This window comes from Bos javanicus, chromosome 6 (assembly GCF_032452875.1).
Source record: "Bos javanicus breed banteng chromosome 6, ARS-OSU_banteng_1.0, whole genome shotgun sequence".
Classification (NCBI taxonomy): Eukaryota; Metazoa; Chordata; class Mammalia; order Artiodactyla; family Bovidae; genus Bos; species Bos javanicus.
Genome location: NC_083873.1, coordinates 96,519,953 through 96,539,538, shown reverse-complemented (window position 1 = coordinate 96,539,538; position 19,586 = coordinate 96,519,953). Strand labels below are relative to the sequence as shown.

Below are 19,586 nucleotides of genomic sequence, written 5' to 3'. Positions count from 1 at the left end.
TGACAGCCCTTAATTAGATGATGATGATTTTGATTATCCAGAAGATCATTTTTATTCCCCTGGGAAAATTACAATTAATTCTCATCATAAACAGCACCCAAGACATAAGGAAGTAAGACCGACTGGCTTTGTATGTTTGCAACTGTATATCATGAGCAATGCCACCTCCCAAAGTTCAGTAATTTGCCACAATCACAAACAACCAATTTCTCAAAAAATTTCCCCCAGAACTCCAGTTGTCCTTGTACTTTTCTAAACCAGCACCTACTGTTTCTGCTAGAATGCACCAGCCCTTTCAACGACAAGGAACGTGGAGCCATCTACTGTTACCTTCAGGAACTGCATGGAAGTTGTAGATGAAAAACGGTGCAGGAAGAATATCAACATGCACTGGGATCATTTCCTACAAAAAAAAAAAATAGTAAAGATTTATCTCAAAGAAAGGTTTTAAATGATTCTCCAGGCCTATTTATAGTTTCCATGTACTGAATTGTTGTTTTGTGTCTTGATAAACTGCTGACAAGATAGTCCCAAGTCAAAAGATGACAAATTTTAGCTTTGTTTTTCTTCCAGGGAAACCAAAGATAGTAATTATTTGAGTCAGAATTCTTTTCCTTCGTTAACTAGGAATTAGTTTTGTTTAAAAAAGGTAGCATCTAGGACAAATGAAGCAAAATGCAAATTCATTTTTTATATGGAAACCTGTAACAAATCAGGAAATACCCCTATTTCATCCTTATAGAGAGAAATAGGACCTTCTTTCCTCAGAAATACTGATTATTTCCCCTTGACTGTGAGATCTCCTAAGCATTTGGGGCTCAGTTCCAAAGAATGTACTTATCTGGGAGTTAGTTACTTTTTGTTCTCATGCCAAAGAGGTGAGTCAGTTCTTACTTGTCTGCTCTGTATTGTTTGTAATCTCAACACAATACCTCTTTTTTCAAGGAGGTTAGCAAAGGTGTAGCTTTTCTAGCATCCAGAGATGCTGCTAGGAAGAAATGAGAAGATAATCTTCGAGACGTTTTCAAGCTCAAAATAATCCTGTTTTAGATAGTGTTGGAAACTTGATTTTACTTTCTTCCAACTCAGATCCATAATTAGAGAAACCCTCTCTGAGCCTACTGTTAACTGTTGTCTCCTGAGATTCCGCAGTGCCTGAAGGAGGATAAAAGTACTTGAGATCCCAGCTGGAGTCAAGCTGAAATATGTGAACTCTTTTTTCATTCCCATCTCTGGAACCTCAAGTGAGAAAGGGAAGTGGTGGCCTCTCACCAAAGGGCAAAGTTCCTCTGGAATCTGGATGGGAATTTGGGAACCAGTCATTCCCGGATCTTAAATTAAGCCTCTCCTTACTAAGCAAATATGGTTTCGAAGTTCAACTGTGATAGAGTGGCTGTCCTCTACCTCACTGGGACACATGCCCAGCATTTTTTAACAGAAGCAAAAGGATAGCAATCAATATAAAGGCATTGGATTTATTAAATATCTCACCAAGGCGCTGTATGATGAAATAGGGAGAAATACATCTCTTTTTTTTCTTGCACTCTTACCCTTTGCGATCTCATTCTCCTGGGTGTAAACGAAATGCTGACTTGACATCTTGGTAGAGATTTACAAAACACCTAAAGCAGATGTTGAAGGATGGCCTTTGATTTAGTTCCCACACCCATCTTTTCCTGGCCCTCTTTTCCAATTTGCATTGTCACCTGAAACCACCTTAGCCTCCTGCACCTGCCTCCCCATAAATAACCTTGTGCAAAAGCAGTCGCTGATTCAAACACAGTCTGCTGTTTCGAGAAAAGGCAGCTTTTCATCTGGTGCCTTAGTTGGTTTGAAACCATTAGGCATGCCTTTCAAATCCATTCATCCCTTAAATCACCCAGAGCCTGCTTCCTTGCTGCTGGATCAATGTCACGCTGAACTCTGGCAGGGTCCTTGAAAGAACATGATATATCTTTGTGACTGAATTAGCTGCTCCTGTGAGATATCTTGTCTGTCAACCAACTTTCCAGGTTCCCAAATTCATTTTAAGAAAGAGCATTCATCTTGTATACCTGGGTTGGGTATCGCTTACTTCCCCTTGGGAAGTGTCCCAGAAGAACCTGTAATCTGTATGCTAATTCTGGCAACTCAAAGCTTTCTTTTATCCTGGGTCATTGTTTTAAAAACCAAATTCATTTCCCACTGTCTCATTGCCTTCTCTCCATTCCAAAGTCCTCAATTTGTGGAGGGTGTGGGAGGGAGGGTGGGAAGGCCTATTTAATTATCTCTACCCCCCAAAAAAGAAGTGTCTTTTTCATTCTCTTTAACTCCATTGGATCAGTACTACCAGGAAAAAAACAAAAAACAAAAAACAAATATTTATTGCTTTCTAAGGAGCCAGTTTTGAATGTGTTACACCAAGGTTCTCTTCAGAACCACCATATTCTCCTTCTTTGAGGAAGTGGGTAATAAATACAAACCAAGTTCTGTACAGACCAGCACACATATTCCTAATCTGAGATCTGAGCTCTCTAAAAATATATACACATTTGTTGGTTGATTTCTTGCAGAGAAGTTTGTGATCTCCCTAAAAAGCTAGAGCCCACTGGCCAAATAGAATATATTCTGAGTTTCCAGCAACTGGGTTACAAATGAAACTTTGCAAGATGAGAACTGTTTGTGAGATTAACCTGTCTCTTAAGCCTTATCTTCCTGGTAGTAATTTGAATAGAGTCAACAGCTTTTTCAAGCATCTCACATAAATCTCACTTTTTCCAAAAGAGTTAACTGCTTTGAAGTTTGACTTAACCAGCAAATTAAGGACGGTACTTAATCGCCTGGGGGAGGAAATGGCAATCCGGTCCAGTATTCTTGCGTGGAGAATCCCATGGACAGAGGAGCCTTCGGGCACCAGTCCATGGGATCTCAAAGAGTTGGACAAGACTGAGCACAGCACAGCACTTAATGCTGTCACTTATTTCAATTTTGGAAAAAAGTGAATTTCTCCTAAACCAGAATTTTTGCTATCTGGTCCCCACAGCAGGTACATTGGGTTGGGCAAAATTTGTACTAAAGAAGGATGGAGAACTTGGTGGAGGATGTGCTAAAGAAGGATGGAGAAGTTAGTGTTGAGATTATGTTGGAAAAGATAGAGAAGGTAAGTAAATTGAGAGTTTACAGAACCCAACAGACAGAACATAGTAATTGTGAGAGCTGTAAAGAGAAGGTTTGCTGCAGATAAGAAGCCAGAGCTTCACTGAGATTAAAGAAAATAAATGGAAGCTGTGGGTAGGAACTACCTTAAACTCAGTCCTTCGTCCACTGGGGTAACGTCAGCAAAGGATTCCTGGAATTAATAGCACCTGGGGCTAAGTGCTTCTTTGGATTCTCGTGTCCAGTACTTGGACATTCTGTGAATTTGTTTTCTTAAACAAAAACCAAGCCAATATTTAATCTTCTGAGCCTCCCTATTTAATTCTAGAACTGTAGCAGGTTGAACTAAAGTCTTGAACATCAAGTTTGAGTAATGCTAAATAAACAGTAGTTCCTGATGTGGGTAATAAGAGGAAAGATACTTGAGAGAAAAAAAATTCCACTGTGTTTATCTTTGGAAGTATTTAAAAATCCACTTCACAAACAGTACTTTCTGTGCCGTTCTGCTGACCTTTCCCCTTGTTTAACAAATATGTCTGTTACACAAGGCAGTTGATCTTTCCAGAAAACAGACTGGCCACTTGCTAGAGATGGTCCAGAAATTAGTTATGCCTACTGTGATCTATGAGCTTTCTTTGTATCATTTTATCTCACCAGATTTTTTTTCTGGAAATCTATAAAGTACACACAAGCAAATATTACTGTATTTCATTGAATCTAAGATGTCATCCATTATAAGATGCTCTTTTATATATTGCTAAAAAAAGACTGATGGTTAAATGTGTTTTCTTGTCACTCAACTATCTAATGAATCCCAATTTCAAAGAAACTAAAATACAAAGAAGTGTATATTAGAATCTCTGAAATCTCTGATTAGAGGGGATTATTCTTTGATGGCAAAGGTCAGTATCTTAAATACTTCTGTTGACAGTGTTGCTTTTTAATAAGAGTAATTAATGGCCTATCATACATCTTGGGAGCAAGGATTTATGTAGAACTTGTAAAGCATATAAATTACTCTAATAGACTACAATTTGGGGCAGACTGACAGGCTTTTCATTTTATGGGTAAACATTTGAAGTTCAAAGAAGACCATTTGCAGTATAGCATGATGCAGAGTTGTAAATTTTGAACCTGGAATGTGAAGACCTGGGTTTGAAAAATGGTATGCAAGTTGAATTATCAAGATGGTTTGTGGTCAATCAATCAGCTGATCAGCAACAGAGCTTTGGGCTAATTAGAAGGCAGAAAGCAACCAGTGACATGATCTTTTCTTAAATTTGATTTTTAGTAAACTATAACCCCAATTAACTTATCTCAGTTTACCACCCTTTGCTATTTGCAGTATTTTCTTTTGGTACCTGGTCAGAGAGTTTTTTTGATGTGTTGATATTTTGTACACAGTTCCCAGGAACAATACAAATGCCTTTTGTCATTGCTCTAAAAAATGCTCTAACTTTGCCATAAAGGAAATTGGTAGTTTGTTGTTATTGAGAATTTTGGAAGGAGAGAGCAAAAGTGGAAATAATTGACTAGGGGTGAGTAAGTGAGTCTCCAAAGTTTCCAAGGCTCTTAAGCCCCAGATGAGGGCTTCATACAGTCTGCGTCTTTGCCCATATCTGGATCCTTGTCCACTTTATGGGATTAAATAATTAAGAAGTACTTTTGGTGCTGATTTTTTGAAAGGGAATTCTGAGTAATTTGTGACCATTTTGTGGGTTAGTGATTCCTGTCGATCAATCGAAGGCCGCAGGGGTGTGTGTGCAAGATGCAAGAACGTTCCTCGGGCTCACTGGATGCTGTAGCCACGTGACTGTGTGGTCCTAATCTGGTCGCTTCACCTCACTGCACAGGGTCTCAGCTTGTGCACTGGTGGACAGAGGAGAGTGGACCTGACTGTCATGGCGCTTGGACCTTGGCTTCTTGCATAACTGTTTTCTAGTCATTGCTGATCCCTTAGCACCTAGCTACAGCCTTAGATACTAGTCTGTTATCATTATGTTCCCCACCTAGTTACAGCCTTTGAATCCTTACTCTTCGTGGGGCCTCTGGGCAACCACTTCAGATTGATTGCAGTTAGAAAGTGAGATGAAACCTATTTCCACCTTCGACTAGTTGATTTCCTATGGTCCTTTTGAACTTTTGGCACTTTCTGATTGTCTGAAATTCCCAACTCTTGGCCTACTGTCTCCCCAAAGCCCTTTACTATGATGGTTTCAGTAGCAATCAGTGAGTGGAAAAATCAAGGAAAATTCATGATTCTTGGCAGAAGGGGAAAAAGAAAACCTTCAAGGGCATGATGGAGTGAGTTCCACTTGTCAACCTTGGATGCCAAGGATACTGTGTGGTTTTAACCATCTAAAGCTTTTTTAAGCCAGAGGCAGGTGACCACATCCAAATGGAAGGTTCCTTCCAGGCTGTAACTTTTAGGTGTTTCTCATCTCAGTCTCTGGTGTCCCAGTTTAAGGACATTTTGACTTTCTCAGGGCAAGGGCAGATGGTCTCTTGTTTTTCTTCCCACCAGGAACAACCCATGTGCAAAGATGATATTGCATGTGAAACAGGCTCACGGAAAACTGGCAGTTTGGAGAGGACAGAAGCATACTTTGTCCATTGTCTTAGAAAATGTTAGCCTTGAGTTGTTTAACTGTGATTCCTATGTATAAGATCTTACCAACTAAGTGGAGAGCATTTGTGTTAACATCTACATCTCAATGTTCCTGGTCCCTTGGCCATTATGACCATGTCCTGCCCAAGCGAGAGGGATGGCAGTGATGACTCTGGTGGTTACCGGTCTCCCCAGACAGTGATTCTCAGTCCTCACTTTCTTCCCATTTGTGACTGTATTTTTGGAGAATAGTTGATTTACAATGTTGGGTCAGTTTCAGGTGTACAGTAAAAGGATTCAGTTATACATATATATACTGTTGCTCTTCAGTCACTAAATCATGTCTGACTCTTTGCTACCTCATGGACTGCAGCACACCAGCCTTCCCTATCCTTCACTGTCTCCCGGAGCTTGCTCAAACTCACATTCATTGAGTTGGTGATGCCATCTAACCATCTCATCCTCTGTCACCCTTTTGCCCTTTGCCTTTTGCTTCTCCTTTTGCCCTCAATCTTTCCTAGCATCAGGGTCTTTTCCAGTGAGTTGGCTCTTCACATCAGGTGGTTCAAGTGTTGAGCTTCAGCAGCAGTCCTTCCAAGTATATTAAGGGTTGATTTCCTTTAAGATTGACTGGTTTGATCTCCTTGCTGTCCAGGAGACTCTCAAGAGTTTTCTCCAGCACCACAGTTTGAAAGCATCAGTTCTTAGGTGCTCAGCCTTCTTTATGGTCCAGCTCTCACATCCCTGCATGACTACTGGAAAAAGATATTCTTTTTTCAGATTCTTTTCCTTTGTAGATTATTACAAGAGATTGAATATAGCTCCCTGAGCTATACAGTAGGTCTTTGTTGTTTATCTGTTTTATGTATAGTAATGCATATCAGTTAATCCCAAATTCCTAATTTATCCCCACCACCACCTCCCGCCACTACTTTCCCCTTTGGTAAACACAGATGTTTGTTTTCTATGTCTGTGAGTCTGTTTTTGTTTTGTACATAAATTCACTTATATCACTTTTTAAGACTCTGCATATAAGCAGTATCATATGAGGTTTATCTTTCTTTCTTTGTGCTATTTCATCGTGGATGGTTTTATGTTCTCCGTCAGTATTGGTTTATGGATGGGATAGACCACAAAATACTGAAGTTACTATTTTTCTCCTTTTTCACTTTCTTGATGCTTCTTTCCCTAAATGCCATTTCACCTGCCAGGGCGGCTTTACAGTGGGTGTTGTTTGTTCCCAACACCCCACCCCTGGCGGCTCCCTGCCCAGGTACGTGCAGGTACTGTGATGCTCTGGCCCCCGTGGGAGGGTGGCAAGGGGGCACCTGGGGCAGCCGTGCTTGGAGAGGGATGTATAGCCACAGACAGACCCCCACTCCCCGCCCCCATTCGGATGCAAATATCTTAAGCCTCTTGAAAAGAAAGATTAACCCAGGTTGTGTCCTCCTGCAGCCTCCAAACACCCTAGGCCTGTCAGTCCAAGCCCTGGAGTTTGCCTCTCCCTCATTGTTTGCCTCTGAAACCCTCCATCTCCGCAACTCCTGAATGCCTCCATTGTCCAGACAGGCTGCCGGAAACGGGAGTCTGTTCTAGGGCCAGGAGCTCCATTCCTCGGAATCCAAGTAATAACTTAATAGCCTCTGGCCTCCAGCAAACACCCTCTTCTGCGGGCTTTGTGAGCAGGAAAGCACACACAGGGAGAGGACGTCACAGCACTCCTTGTTCCTCAGTCAGGTGCTTTCTCAGTCCGTGTGTTTACTGAGCACTGAGGCTTTATAGAGCCCTTCACCCCGAAAGAATTTAACACAAAGGGGCAAAAATGAATGGCATCAGACTTCCAGTGAACGCTGAGGAGCTGGCATGAAATCTCCTGATATATATATGCATCTATAAACTTACACAGTGCTTCCCTGGTGGCTCAGTGGTAAAGAATCCGCCTGCAGTGCAGGAGACTCTGGTTTGATCCCTGAGTTGGGAAGATCCACTGGTGAAAGGAATGGTAACCCACTCCAGTATTCTTGCCTGAGAAATCCCATGGACAGAGGAGCCTGGCGGGCTACAGTCCATGGGTTGCAAACAATCAGACATGACTTAGTGACTAAACAAGAACATAAACACACACACACACACACACACGTACACACACAGATACTTTAATTCTAGGCTTCTCTTAGGTTTCAGGTTTTCAACTTCTGTTTTGGTTATCTCCTAATATGCCCAGTGCTAGTCCAATATTTCTTAAGCATTATGTAATTCTTCCCCACCAACTTTGAAGGTGCGTGTTTCCACCTTAGGATGATACTTGACTGGGAGGATAAAGCACTTTAAAGCTCAACCCCTCTCCCTGCCTTCCTAACCAAATGTGAAGGCATAAGATCTAAACACAGCAGCCAGAGACTTGACTTTAGGCATAGATTGGAGCCTTTGATTCAAGTATTTCATGGTACTTTATTGGACACGATTGCTACTCAAAAAATATGCATTCGTGTGCTGTTCAAAAGCAGTGTACTTCTTGATGAGTTCTGAGATTGTTTCAGAATCTAACCTGGGTTAAAACTTGCCTGCTTCTTCATGACTGTGAAAGCCTCATGCCTATTAAAGTTTGCTTTTCTTTGGGACTGCCTATTACTGACACCGTGTTTCTTCCTTTCTTATTCATTTTAGGAAAGCATGCCTCAGACTCCTCCCTTTTCTGCCATGTTTGACAGCAGTGGTTACAACCGAAACCTCTATCAGTCTGCAGAGGACAGCTGTGGGGGGTTGTATTACCATGACAACAACCTCCTCTCCGGGTCTCTGGAAGCGCTCATCCAGCACTTGGTACCCAATGTGGATTATTATCCGGATGTAAGTATTCACATGTTTCTGAAACACATCCTTGGTATCCAGCAGAAATTACAATAGAGTAGGAGAATCCCAGGGACAGGGGAGCCTGGTGGGCTGCCGTCTATGAGGTCACACAGAGTCGGACACGACTGAAGTGACTTAGCAGCAGCAGCAGACAGGGACCCTGGAGGCTCCAGAATTATATCTGGGTTGCTAAGAATTTTTCTAACAAGAAGTTGCATGTTGATTATTGAGTGCTTTGAGACCCAGTTGAGCCTGGATACAATAGTTCTGCATATTAGTTTTCTTTTCAGGGTTGGCATCACAGTGTAGACGGTCAGAGACCATCTAAATAACTGTAAGGTTTGACTCGTGCGTGTACCATGATCCTTAAATAGAAATGCCAGAGAACCTTGGATGCTCCTCAAATGTTTAGTGCCTTTTTGGTTTCCAAGACCATCACTATGTTGAGAAAGGTTAAGTGACACAGGGAAGCTTCCTAGAAAAGAGAACACGAGTTACATTCAAGATGCAATTCTTTGTAGCCTGGACATCAGATAATATGCTTGCTTATGTTTTCCTTTGATCCCTGACATTTGTATAGGTAATCCTTTCTAATTCAGGAAATCCATTTATATTTTCTCAGTCTTTAGAGCAATTCCAAGAGACTCAGAGAGGAAAAAAATTGAAATTTGGGATTCGGTTGGCACATGGTCTCACGCTCAACATCAGCAATCAAACCCGGGTTTTCTATTTCTAGAGCAAGTGATGTTTCTCCCCACTTCCTTTGTGCTGTGGCTGACCCCGTTTCTCAACAGCTGCTTGTTGATAAAGATTTCATGAAAATATCCAGACATTGGATTCAAATCCTTTTATAAATGTAATAATGACCTTGGCGTGCAAACGATAGTCTGTGCTTGCCACTGGAGTTCACCATAGTGTTTGTTACTGAGTTATCTCCCTCTGTGTGTGATTTGTTACATAGCATTTTCAAATATGTTGCCACACAGGGAAAACTTGTAATCAAAAGTAAAAGGCGTCCCTTGTTCAGCCCTGTAAGTGTTTATGAGCCATAAAAGGGTGCCTCAGGGGGAGAAAAAACCCATGGAATTTTTCTTTTTATTGGGAGTCTGAAGCTATTATAACAAATAAGCATTACTTCATTACTGGCTTCTTGGGAGACAGTGTGCTTAAAGAAAAGTATATAGTGTGATATTATGTTTTATCAAATTGCTTAGCCTTTGAGCAAGTAAACAGATGACTTGAACGCCTGTCTTTGAATGTTCTGACAAGCACACAAATGCTCCAGTGTGTAATACTGGACCCACTGGAGAATCCTTGAACTGATGTGGGTTGGGTGGTTTTTTGTTTTTTAATTTCCATTGGGTTACCATAATATTTGGACACAGAACAAGATTCTGTAAGGGTGGTGTATGTAAGTTAGATTGATCTCCATGGGCTAAATTTCATTCTTCTTTACTGGGCTGAGTTATATGTCCTGGTATGCAGGCTCCCAGAGGGTAGATATAAAAATGTGGTGTGAATAATTTAGTAGCTCAACTTATCCTGTACTTCTGTTATTTTTAGTATGGTTTAAGGGAAAAGATGTACCAGAAGGTAAAGGAGAAATCCATCTTGTTTTCCTACTAGTAAGCATCACTTTTGAAACTACAGCATTTTCACTTTGATCAGGAGAACTTGATATATGATGTATCGGGTTTAGGGAAGATACTAGTTTCAGATGTAGGCTCTAACCATGATAACTTTTTTTTTTCTCTTGCCACAGAGAACGTACATATTTACCTTCCTGTTGAGTTCTCGGTTATTTATGCATCCGTATGAGCTAATGGCCAAAGTTTGCCACTTATGTGTTGAGCACCAGAGACTAAGTGATCCCAACAGTGATAAGGTAATGATATATTTTGAACTTTACTTTTTTTCTATTGGGTTTGGTAGCATTATGGCTTAAATCTTGTGAAGTGGGTCTCCTGAAGTAACCGTGGCTTCTCCCTGGGCTGAAGAGTATCACGGCTATGCAAAGGGAATGGGGAATGGTATAAAGAAGAAATATAAGTCCAGTGCCATGGAAGATCCCTAGGTCCTTCCTGAAGTTGGTAGCACTTGACATTGACTTGGGAGAGGGGCACTAGAGCTTCTTTAGCCTCAAAGACTTTGCACTGGAAGTTTATCAGTAGCATTGTTTGTAATTATTTATTTGATGGATATCGCTGAATTCAGTTTGCTTTTCCTCCCTAGAATCAGATAAGAAAAATTGCACCGAAAATTCTTCAGCTCCTGACAGAATGGACAGAAACATTTCCTTATGATTTTCGGGATGAAAGAATGATGAGAAACTTAAAAGATCTGGCTCACCGTATAGCCAGTGGCGAGGAGGTTGGTAACCTAAATTGAGTAGAGTCATTTGGATTTCCAGGCAGGGCCTTAGTTGGGAAGTGGTGCTGACTTGTACACTGGCATCTCCTCTGCTTCCTCTGGGTTTCTGCCTTTGGGCAAGTCCTCTCCACAGAGTACTGTTCTGTTTGGTGTGCCAGACAGAGCTGATTAGACGATCCCACTTCAAAGGGATGTGATCTAAAGTTTTATGTGATTAATTTGGGGGTATGTTCATGTCAGTTCATGCAGAGATTCATGTTGCAAGTATGTTTTCATGTTGTTTTATTGATACCTCTCTTCCTTCCAGAAAGGTTTGATCTAGCAAGTTAGATAAAGAATATCACAGTAGGAGATATAAATACTAATACATATAAAATAACATTTATATATTAACAGATAATAAGGAATATCTAGGAATATCTGGGAATACTAAATCGGAAATAGTTTGTATCATGGAAAGGAGAAAACGAATAGTCTAATATTAAGAACCAGTTGACTAGGACAAGATTGTTGTATTTCACTGTAAATCTCTAGGTAAAAGGAAAACACAGTTGGTTATATAATTTGCACTATCAGAGGAGCAAAACCATATAAATTCTTCAAAGAATTAAATAAAACTTTTAAAAAATGTCCTGCAAGGACTTGGTGAATATGATCATGGAAACTGTTCTGTGTAGTGTTTACAACAAATACTCCTTGGTAAAAACTGCTGCCGTTAGATTATTATAAATTAGTAAAGGTAATTCTTTAGGAGTAGAAAAGACAGAGAAAAAAGGATTCAAGTCTTGTGCCCGGGAGTTGATTCAAGGCTAGCACCTAGACTAGGTGGAGATGGAAAATAAGTCTGTTAGATAATCTTTCGTAAATATCATGTTCCTCAATTGAGCCTTTGATAAGCACTAACTAGCTATGACAAATTCAAGGTTATCCTCTTTGAAGCAAGCCTGGAGGACTGGTGTTCTGTGTTGAGGCTTGTTGGGCAAGGAGGCCTTTGTAGTTTCCGTGTTGCTGGCGTGCTCCAGGGAACACATTACTTAGGCCCAGATACAACATTCAAAAAAGATAGATGAAGCGTTTGGCAAAGCCAGTGGTGTCTTGTTTCATTTGTCTTAAAATGCATTTTCCCATTATGGATACCCTAACTGGAGAAATCATTCTTTCAGTGATGTGCTGTCAAGATCCTATAACAAGACACCCTATCTATTCTGTCTGCTTCTGGTGAATACATTTTAATACTGTTTCCCCAAACTTAAAAAAATCAGACAAATTTTTCTAAGATTAACACTTGAAAAATGTGCACATGCTTGCCACATTATGTTCTCATGAAAGTGGAATTAATCCTTTTACAGTTCCCCTATGACTTTGTCGAGCTATGGGTTGGGAAGATTCCCTGGAGAAGAAAATGGCAACCCACTCCAGTGTTCTTGCCTGGAGAATTCCATGGACAGAGGAGCATGGTGGGGCAGCAAAGAGTCGGACGCGGCTGAGTGCATAAGCACATATGACTTTATATTGAACGCTGGTGCTCAGAACAGCCATAACTGCTACAAGACTGAATGAGTAGTTCCCTGGGTCCTTTTGCAAATTCTGACACTTCTAATCATTTTGCTAGTTTGTGTGTAACAGGTTCTAGCAAGATAGGAATTGGTATGTGCATCACTCATAAAGGCAAAAGTTAGGCATCACTGTTTTTTAGTAAATCTTTTCTTAGAGCGCTAAGCTGCTATGCTGCTTGGCAGAAGCAGGGCTGTCTCGGTGACCTAAGTTTATGACAAGCTGCTCAAAAGATTAGTGGCATCATAAGGACTTTTTCTTGTGTGAGGCTAAGCCCTGACTCAGGCAGTGCTTCATTTCAGTTAAGTTGTGTTTAGATACTTAAGTTGATATGGCAGTCAGCTTCCTTTTTCTCTATCGCCTTTTTAAAAGGTAGAAATGATGCCTTGTTTTTTTCCAAAGGAATACCTTAAAAATCTTTTTCAGATACAGTGCCAAATGGATGGCTTTTTGTCCTTCTTGTCATGGAAGTTCATAAAGGGGATTGCTGCTATCTGTATTGGCCAGATTGGGTCCAATCTCTTTTTAACAGGATCCAGCCATTCAAGAATTGGATGGAACCAAGCAAGGGAGCCAGACAGTCTTGTGCCTGGGCTTCTTCTCAGCCCTCCTGTGTTCATAATAAATCCTTGATAAACCCTGACGTCTTCAGAGAGTTTTAAGTGTGAAAAGAGGAGATGAGAAGATAAGCCAAGTGTAACCACAGAGTTGGTTGATTCATCTAGGGCTTGAGTGGAGAGATGTCACCTGCCATGATTCGACTGGGTTTATAGTGAGATGCTATTCCTTCAGCCACTTATATAGCCAGTATTCAGACATGGGTCCATGATTTGGCAGCTGGTTGATTTGAGTGCTTTGGCAAGTTCTCTAAATTCTCTGCTCTTCCTTCATTTCTATCAATCCTAGAAGTAAAGTTTTGTGATTGATGCTCTTTTCCTCGGTCTGTGCTTGGCAGGCCGCTTAACCTGTCTTGGGCTGAAGTGTCTTTCCTTGGAGAGATCTTCCCCCACCACCCAGCCATGGTCACTCCCCATTGTTGGCTCTCACCACCAATTTCTTCATAGCACTCTGTGATTAGTAATTACTCTCTTTATGACTTGTTTTCCCCCCATCTAGACTCCATGCTGTGCCCCTTCTGCTCACATAGCACCTTAACTCCTAGCCCAGTACCTGGCATTTAATGGGCACCCAGGAGTGTTTGAATGGATGAATGAATGAATGAGTTAACAAACTAATCAATTATTGGAATAGGAAAAAATATTTCCCTCCACTGGAAAAAGGATCTCCCTTCTTGGGAAGGAGTGTGAGCTTGGGTTGGGACTTGTTGCATCTTGCCTGGGACTTTTTTTTTTTGGCAGTCAATGGATCCAGGTGTGCTCCCTATGTAATTTAGTTGAGTTCTGAATCTGCTAGAACAGTTCCACATAATATGACCTAATATGTTTCCTGCCTCAGGATTTGCCCAAAATGAACAGGTTTATTAGGACTTGGCTGCAAGGAACCCGAAATGAAACTGATGATTGAATTACATGACAAATGACTATTGTGGGCAGAATGCAATTTTCTCTTCCTTAAGGGGCTGGTCTTTATTCTGTCTTTTTTTGCCAGGTAATTACTGACACTGGCATTTGAAGTTATAAAAAAGATTAAGTACATATTTAGCAATCCATGATTCAGGAAGGAAGCATGCTTAATGACACCAAGCTTTGGTTTCTCAAATGGAGTCAAGCGGCAGCAACAAACTTTTCAAAGAGATCACACACGTGCGTATCACACACACATTCCTCTCTGTCTCACACACACACACACACACACACACACACACACCTGCGTGTGCACCTGTGCATACACTCATTCCTTGTTACTTGAATGGCTCTTCCCCTGTACCCTGTTGCATACATGTTTTCCTCATATTTTACTGCTTTTTGCTCACTAGCTGAATCCTCCACTGTACATTCCTCTGCCCTAAAAAGCACTTTTTAAGTGCAGAATAAGGATCTTTCACCAAATATTCTTTGCTGTGTGTCAGAATCACCTGGAGAGCATTTATTATGATATTTGGAACCAAAGACCGCAGAAACCATTTGAAGTTGATGGATTTTTACGTAACTTAAGATTATGAAAGTAGAAGAAGCAAGGGAAATAGGGATGAAGGATTTTTATTTTACTCTTCTTTACTTTCATTGAGGTACAGTTGACGTATAACCTTGTATTAGTTTTAAGTGTACAACATAATGATTCATGGCTTATGTACATGACAAACTGATCACCACAGTGAGTCTGGTTAACATCTGTCACCTTTCATAGTTAAAAAATTTTTATCTTGTGATAACTTTTAAGATCTCTTAGCAACTTTCAAATATGCAATGCAGTATTATTAACTGAAGTCACCATCCTTCCTGGACATTACATCCTCATGACTTATTTTATAACTGGAAGTTCTACCTTTTGACTCCCTCTTACCCATTATGCTCACCCCCCAGCGAAGGATTTAAAATAGCCCTCAATTTGGCCTAAAGTGCTTTGAATTCTGAAGAAAGAGGCACTTTCTTTGAGTGACAAGCATATAAACTGATAACTTTAGTGCTGTGTGGAAGATAGCTGCTTTGAAGGCTCAATTTTTTAAACACTTGGGTATTTCATTAGTGACTTTAGGGTGATCTGTGAAGGTAGAAGAGGGGAAAAGGTCATCTAATGAACCAGTTTAAAGAACTCAGTGGAATATATACCAGACAAACAGAGAAGAAGAGAAGGAAGGTTGTGTGTGCTTTTTCGCCTTGACTGTATGAGAATTGCTCATTCCCTCCTGTTTGTGATTTTCCTCCATTTAAGTATGAAAACATCTGTTCATTTAAAATTTTGTAAGATGCTCTGGTAAAACAAATTACCACTGTTGAAAAAATAAGATGGTTCTTAGGCTTGTAGGTAAGATGCCATTTAATTTTCAGGTAATTAATCTCAGCAAATGTTATTGTGGTACTTTTTGAAAAGGAGCTGATTAGTTAGTAAAGCATGGATATAGGGTTTTCATCTGGAAATTCACTGGGGCTGTCCCTCTTTGGAGCTTTAACCTAAGGACCACTCTAGCAATGAATTAGCCTGTATGCCTTTCTTTGATACCAGCGTCACAATTGACTTAGATGGCTAAGTGTTTGGCAATTTTTGGCTGGAAAAGGAAGAATAAAAGAATACCCCTAACTTACATCATGATAACTGCCCCCTAGGGATTGATTGTGGAGTTATTTTTTGGACTTAATAACTATTTTAAAAGTCAAGAGGTTACATTTATCTATAATACGTGCATTGCTTTTAATACTAATTTATCTTAGTGCGTGGCTGTAGCATGATGTAGTCACAAACCAGGCAGCAGCTGGTAGTAGCATTACGGGGAGAATTGCCATGTGAAAGAATTTGATTGTAAACATTAGCGCTGACTCATGAGTGTGACAAAAACAGACACGAGCCGAATGGAGGTCAGATACCAAAAAGGAATATCCAAGGCTTCTTTTGGTGGGGACGCATGTTATATGTAGAAGTCAGGAAGGTGGTTAGGGGCTGAGTAGGAAGTGATGGTGTATTTCTGACAAATAGTTGTTTGTACTTAGACAAATGCGATTGGGAATGTTAGAAGTAGAAAAATCAAGAAGGTGGGCCTAAAGAAAAAGAATTAGGAAAAGGATGCTCTGACTTGAGATCTGTGCATCTTCACCTCCCAGAAGAAAACCAATAGGTTCCTATTTCACTCCAGAGAACATTAGTTGTATGTGGTTCCTATTATATGGAATTCCCTCAATAGCTCATCTAAAATATCACTGTAGTTGTTTCATGGCCCAACTTGAGTCGCACTCCCAAGAGCAACCCAAGGAAAGAACTAAATCTTGCAGGTCTGAAAAGACACCGTATGTATATGTGTCTTTTAAATTGTTAGAGCAAAACTGACTGCCTCTAACTGCCCTCCACCAAGGTGGCTATCCAGCATCAAAGTAAGAGCATCAAGTGCAGATCTCTTGAGTTTGTGGCATGGATGCACAGGCAGAGTGAGGAGGTCATCCTTTGCTTGTTTCCTGGCAGACATATCGGAAGAATGTCCAGCAGATGATCCAGTGTCTGATCCGCAAGCTGGCCGCACTCAGCCAGTATGAGGAAGTTCTGGCCAAAATCAGTTCCACGTCGACAGATCGACTCACAGTTCTCAAGACCAAACCACAGTCCATCCAAAGGGACATCATCACTGTCTGCAGTGACCCTTACACGTTGGCCCAGCAGCTGACTCACATAGAGCTGGTGAGGCCGTTGTCATCCTTGTCTTTATAACCCAGTCTTGGTTTGCCATGGTAACCAGATAGCATGTTCATTGGCAGTAATGTCAAGGGAGAGGTGAAAATAATCCAAATGGGAGCTAATCTATGAAATAGCGGCAGCATGTTTTGTTTAGATATTTGCGTATGACTGTTTCTGATATTTTGAGAATTCACTTTAAAATAAATACTAAGCAAGAGCGAAGAGGTTATTGACCTTCCTCATGTTACCCCTCTAATGAATTTTTCCATTGCTTGCTCAGCCTTTTACTTTCTAATATATACATTGACCCAAGCAGAAAACTGTCTCTGCTCAGATCTTAAAGATGATGACGGTTTTGAAGGTTAAAGGCTCATTTTACAAGTTGCCTGTTAAAAATGAGGATAGTGGCAGAAATTAATAGACAGAATGGAAATACCATTCCTTCTCCTTTTCTTCAGTACCGCTGAAGCTTGTGTTTCTTCAATAGTGTTGGGTTTGTGTTTCAGGAGAGGCTCAATTACATTGGCCCAGAAGAATTTGTACAAGCCTTTGTGCAGAAGGACCCTTTGGACAATGACAAGGTAATGGGTCTACCCAGAGGTTAGCCCTGAAGTTGGAAATGGAATTCTTTAGTCCATGATAGTGGGTATGAGAGACAGAAATTGGAACAATTTTGTTTTAGGTTTTAAAGATCAGGAAGTTGTTTTTTTAAAATTCATGGTATTGCGATATTTGTTTTATTGTGGTAGTCTGGAGCCAAACCCACAATATCTCTGAGGTATGCCTGCACTTTGTGCATGAGGCTTTTTTTTTTGATCATCCTACACACCGTGTGGGATCTTAGTTCCTCAACCAGGGATCGAACCCGTGCTCCCTCCAGTGGAAGCACGGAGTCTTAATCTTAACTACTAGATCACCAGGAAACTCCCTCAGAAAGATTTTTTTTTTTTTCAGCCATGTCTGATTCATTGCATTTTTATTCTTGAGTGTGGTCTCCAAGTGCCATAAGAGTATTCTTACCCTATCACCAACTTTTGTCCTCTCTCTCTCTCTCCTTATTGGGAAATTTAATAAGCAAGTAGATGCAGGCATTTGTAGTGATGAAGGTAGGAGAGAAAGGATAATGGTTTTAGCAGATTAAGTCAGAAAGAAAATACAAGAGGATGCTCTGTTCATGATTCAACAGTAGCAGGGGCGGTAAAGACAGGATGCATGTCCAGTGTGCTAAGGACAGGTCTTTACTGCTCTGCCTCTTGTTTTAAGGTGCATCCCTCATGGCACGTTTGTTGCCTGAGTGCAGCCCATATGGTCAGCAATTGATGGTAGACATGGCTGTAAGGCTGGTGTACACACACATAAGAAACTTTTCCTCGCGTTACCTCCAGGAGTATTAGGCAAAGACTGTATCACCCACTAATGAAAGCTCCTCTTTCAGAGTAGGGGCAGCAGCTGTTTTCCGGCCTTAGAATAGTTTCGCTCAGTACAGGAAGTGAAGATCAGGTTTTGCAATAGAGGCTAGTGGACTTTTTTGTTTGCTTCATTTGGAAGGAAGGAAAGAGGGGTGTAATTAACCTGTTTAAGCTTGGCCTTGAACTCTGAGATGAGCTTAACTTCTTTTTGCTTTTGAACAATATGTCACCCACTCTCCAAAAACCGGGATAGTGTAAACTTCCGCTTTACCTACCTTGGAATATACTAGTTTCTTGCTACACAGTGTTCCAAAATTATCTCCTAGATTTAATCTTAAGAGAAAATTTTCTAGACCTCTATACTCTCAGCTCCTCCATGCTATGTGAATAGCAGTAGGTAGTCACACCCCTATTAATTGGTCAAGATTGTTTTAGAATGCAGCCAATACATATGTATATATATATATTTGGGAATGGTACTTCTGAGGACTGTTCTCACCCAGAGTAATTTAGTTTCCTGGGAGAGAAGGCACTGCCATGAATGCAGCAGAATAGGTTTCTAGATCTTCAGGTTTTCACAGGACTATACTAAGAGACTGATACTTCTGTATTGAGAGTTATGGGCTTCCCCGGTGGCACTAGCGGTAAAGAACCTGCCTGCCAATGCAGGAGATCTTAGACATGCATGTTCGATCCCTGGACCAGGAAGATCCCCTGGAGAAGGGCCTGGAAACCCCCTCCAGTATTCCTGCCTGGGAAATTCCATGGACAGTACAATCCATGAGTGTCACAAAGAGTCGGACAGGACTGAAGTGACATAGCAGACACACACGCGGGAGAGTCAAGACTATTAGGGGTTTGTTCTCTTTTTCCCCTCCCTACTGCCCCGCCATCCTCAAAAGTCTTCCTAATTCATAAACTGAGAATAAAGGCCTATATCTGACAAAAACAAGAGCCTCATACACCCTTTTATCCTCCAACTCATCTGCTCATTTTACTTTCTCAATAGAGTTGCTACAGTGAACGGAAGAAAACACGGAACTTAGAAGCCTACGTGGAATGGTTTAATCGCCTCAGCTACTTGGTTGCTACAGAAATCTGCATGGTGAGAAAATGAATTTTTCTCCCAGCCCTCTATCTTACTTTTTCATACTTCCTTTATATTTGTTGGGCCTACATGTTGGACAACTGCTCTCTTTCTTCTCATTCTGTACAGCCTGTAAAGAAGAAGCATCGAGCAAGGATGATTGAGTATTTCATTGACGTGGCTCGGGAGTGTTTTAACATTGGCAACTTCAATTCCTTGATGGCAATAATCTGTGAGTGTTTTCTGAGAGATATGTTTCCTTTGTTTGTATAGGTTCTGTGAAATGGAC

The 19,586-nt window shown here is 40.8% G+C and overlaps 1 protein-coding gene across 2 annotated transcripts in view; it reads left to right on the top strand.

Annotated features, from left to right (window-relative positions):
* RASGEF1B (RasGEF domain family member 1B) overlaps window positions 1–19,586 on the top strand; it is a 651,632-nt gene that overhangs the window by 617,340 nt on the left and 14,706 nt on the right. For both annotated transcript variants that reach the window (XM_061420595.1, XM_061420596.1), the window contains 7 exons: window positions 8,411–8,593; window positions 10,359–10,481; window positions 10,829–10,966; window positions 16,592–16,804; window positions 17,308–17,382; window positions 19,220–19,315; window positions 19,427–19,529. In XM_061420595.1, the coding sequence (XP_061276579.1) occupies window positions 8,411–8,593; window positions 10,359–10,481; window positions 10,829–10,966; window positions 16,592–16,804; window positions 17,308–17,382; window positions 19,220–19,315; window positions 19,427–19,529 (931 nt within the window). The remainder of the gene's footprint in view (window positions 1–8,410; window positions 8,594–10,358; window positions 10,482–10,828; window positions 10,967–16,591; window positions 16,805–17,307; window positions 17,383–19,219; window positions 19,316–19,426; window positions 19,530–19,586) is intronic.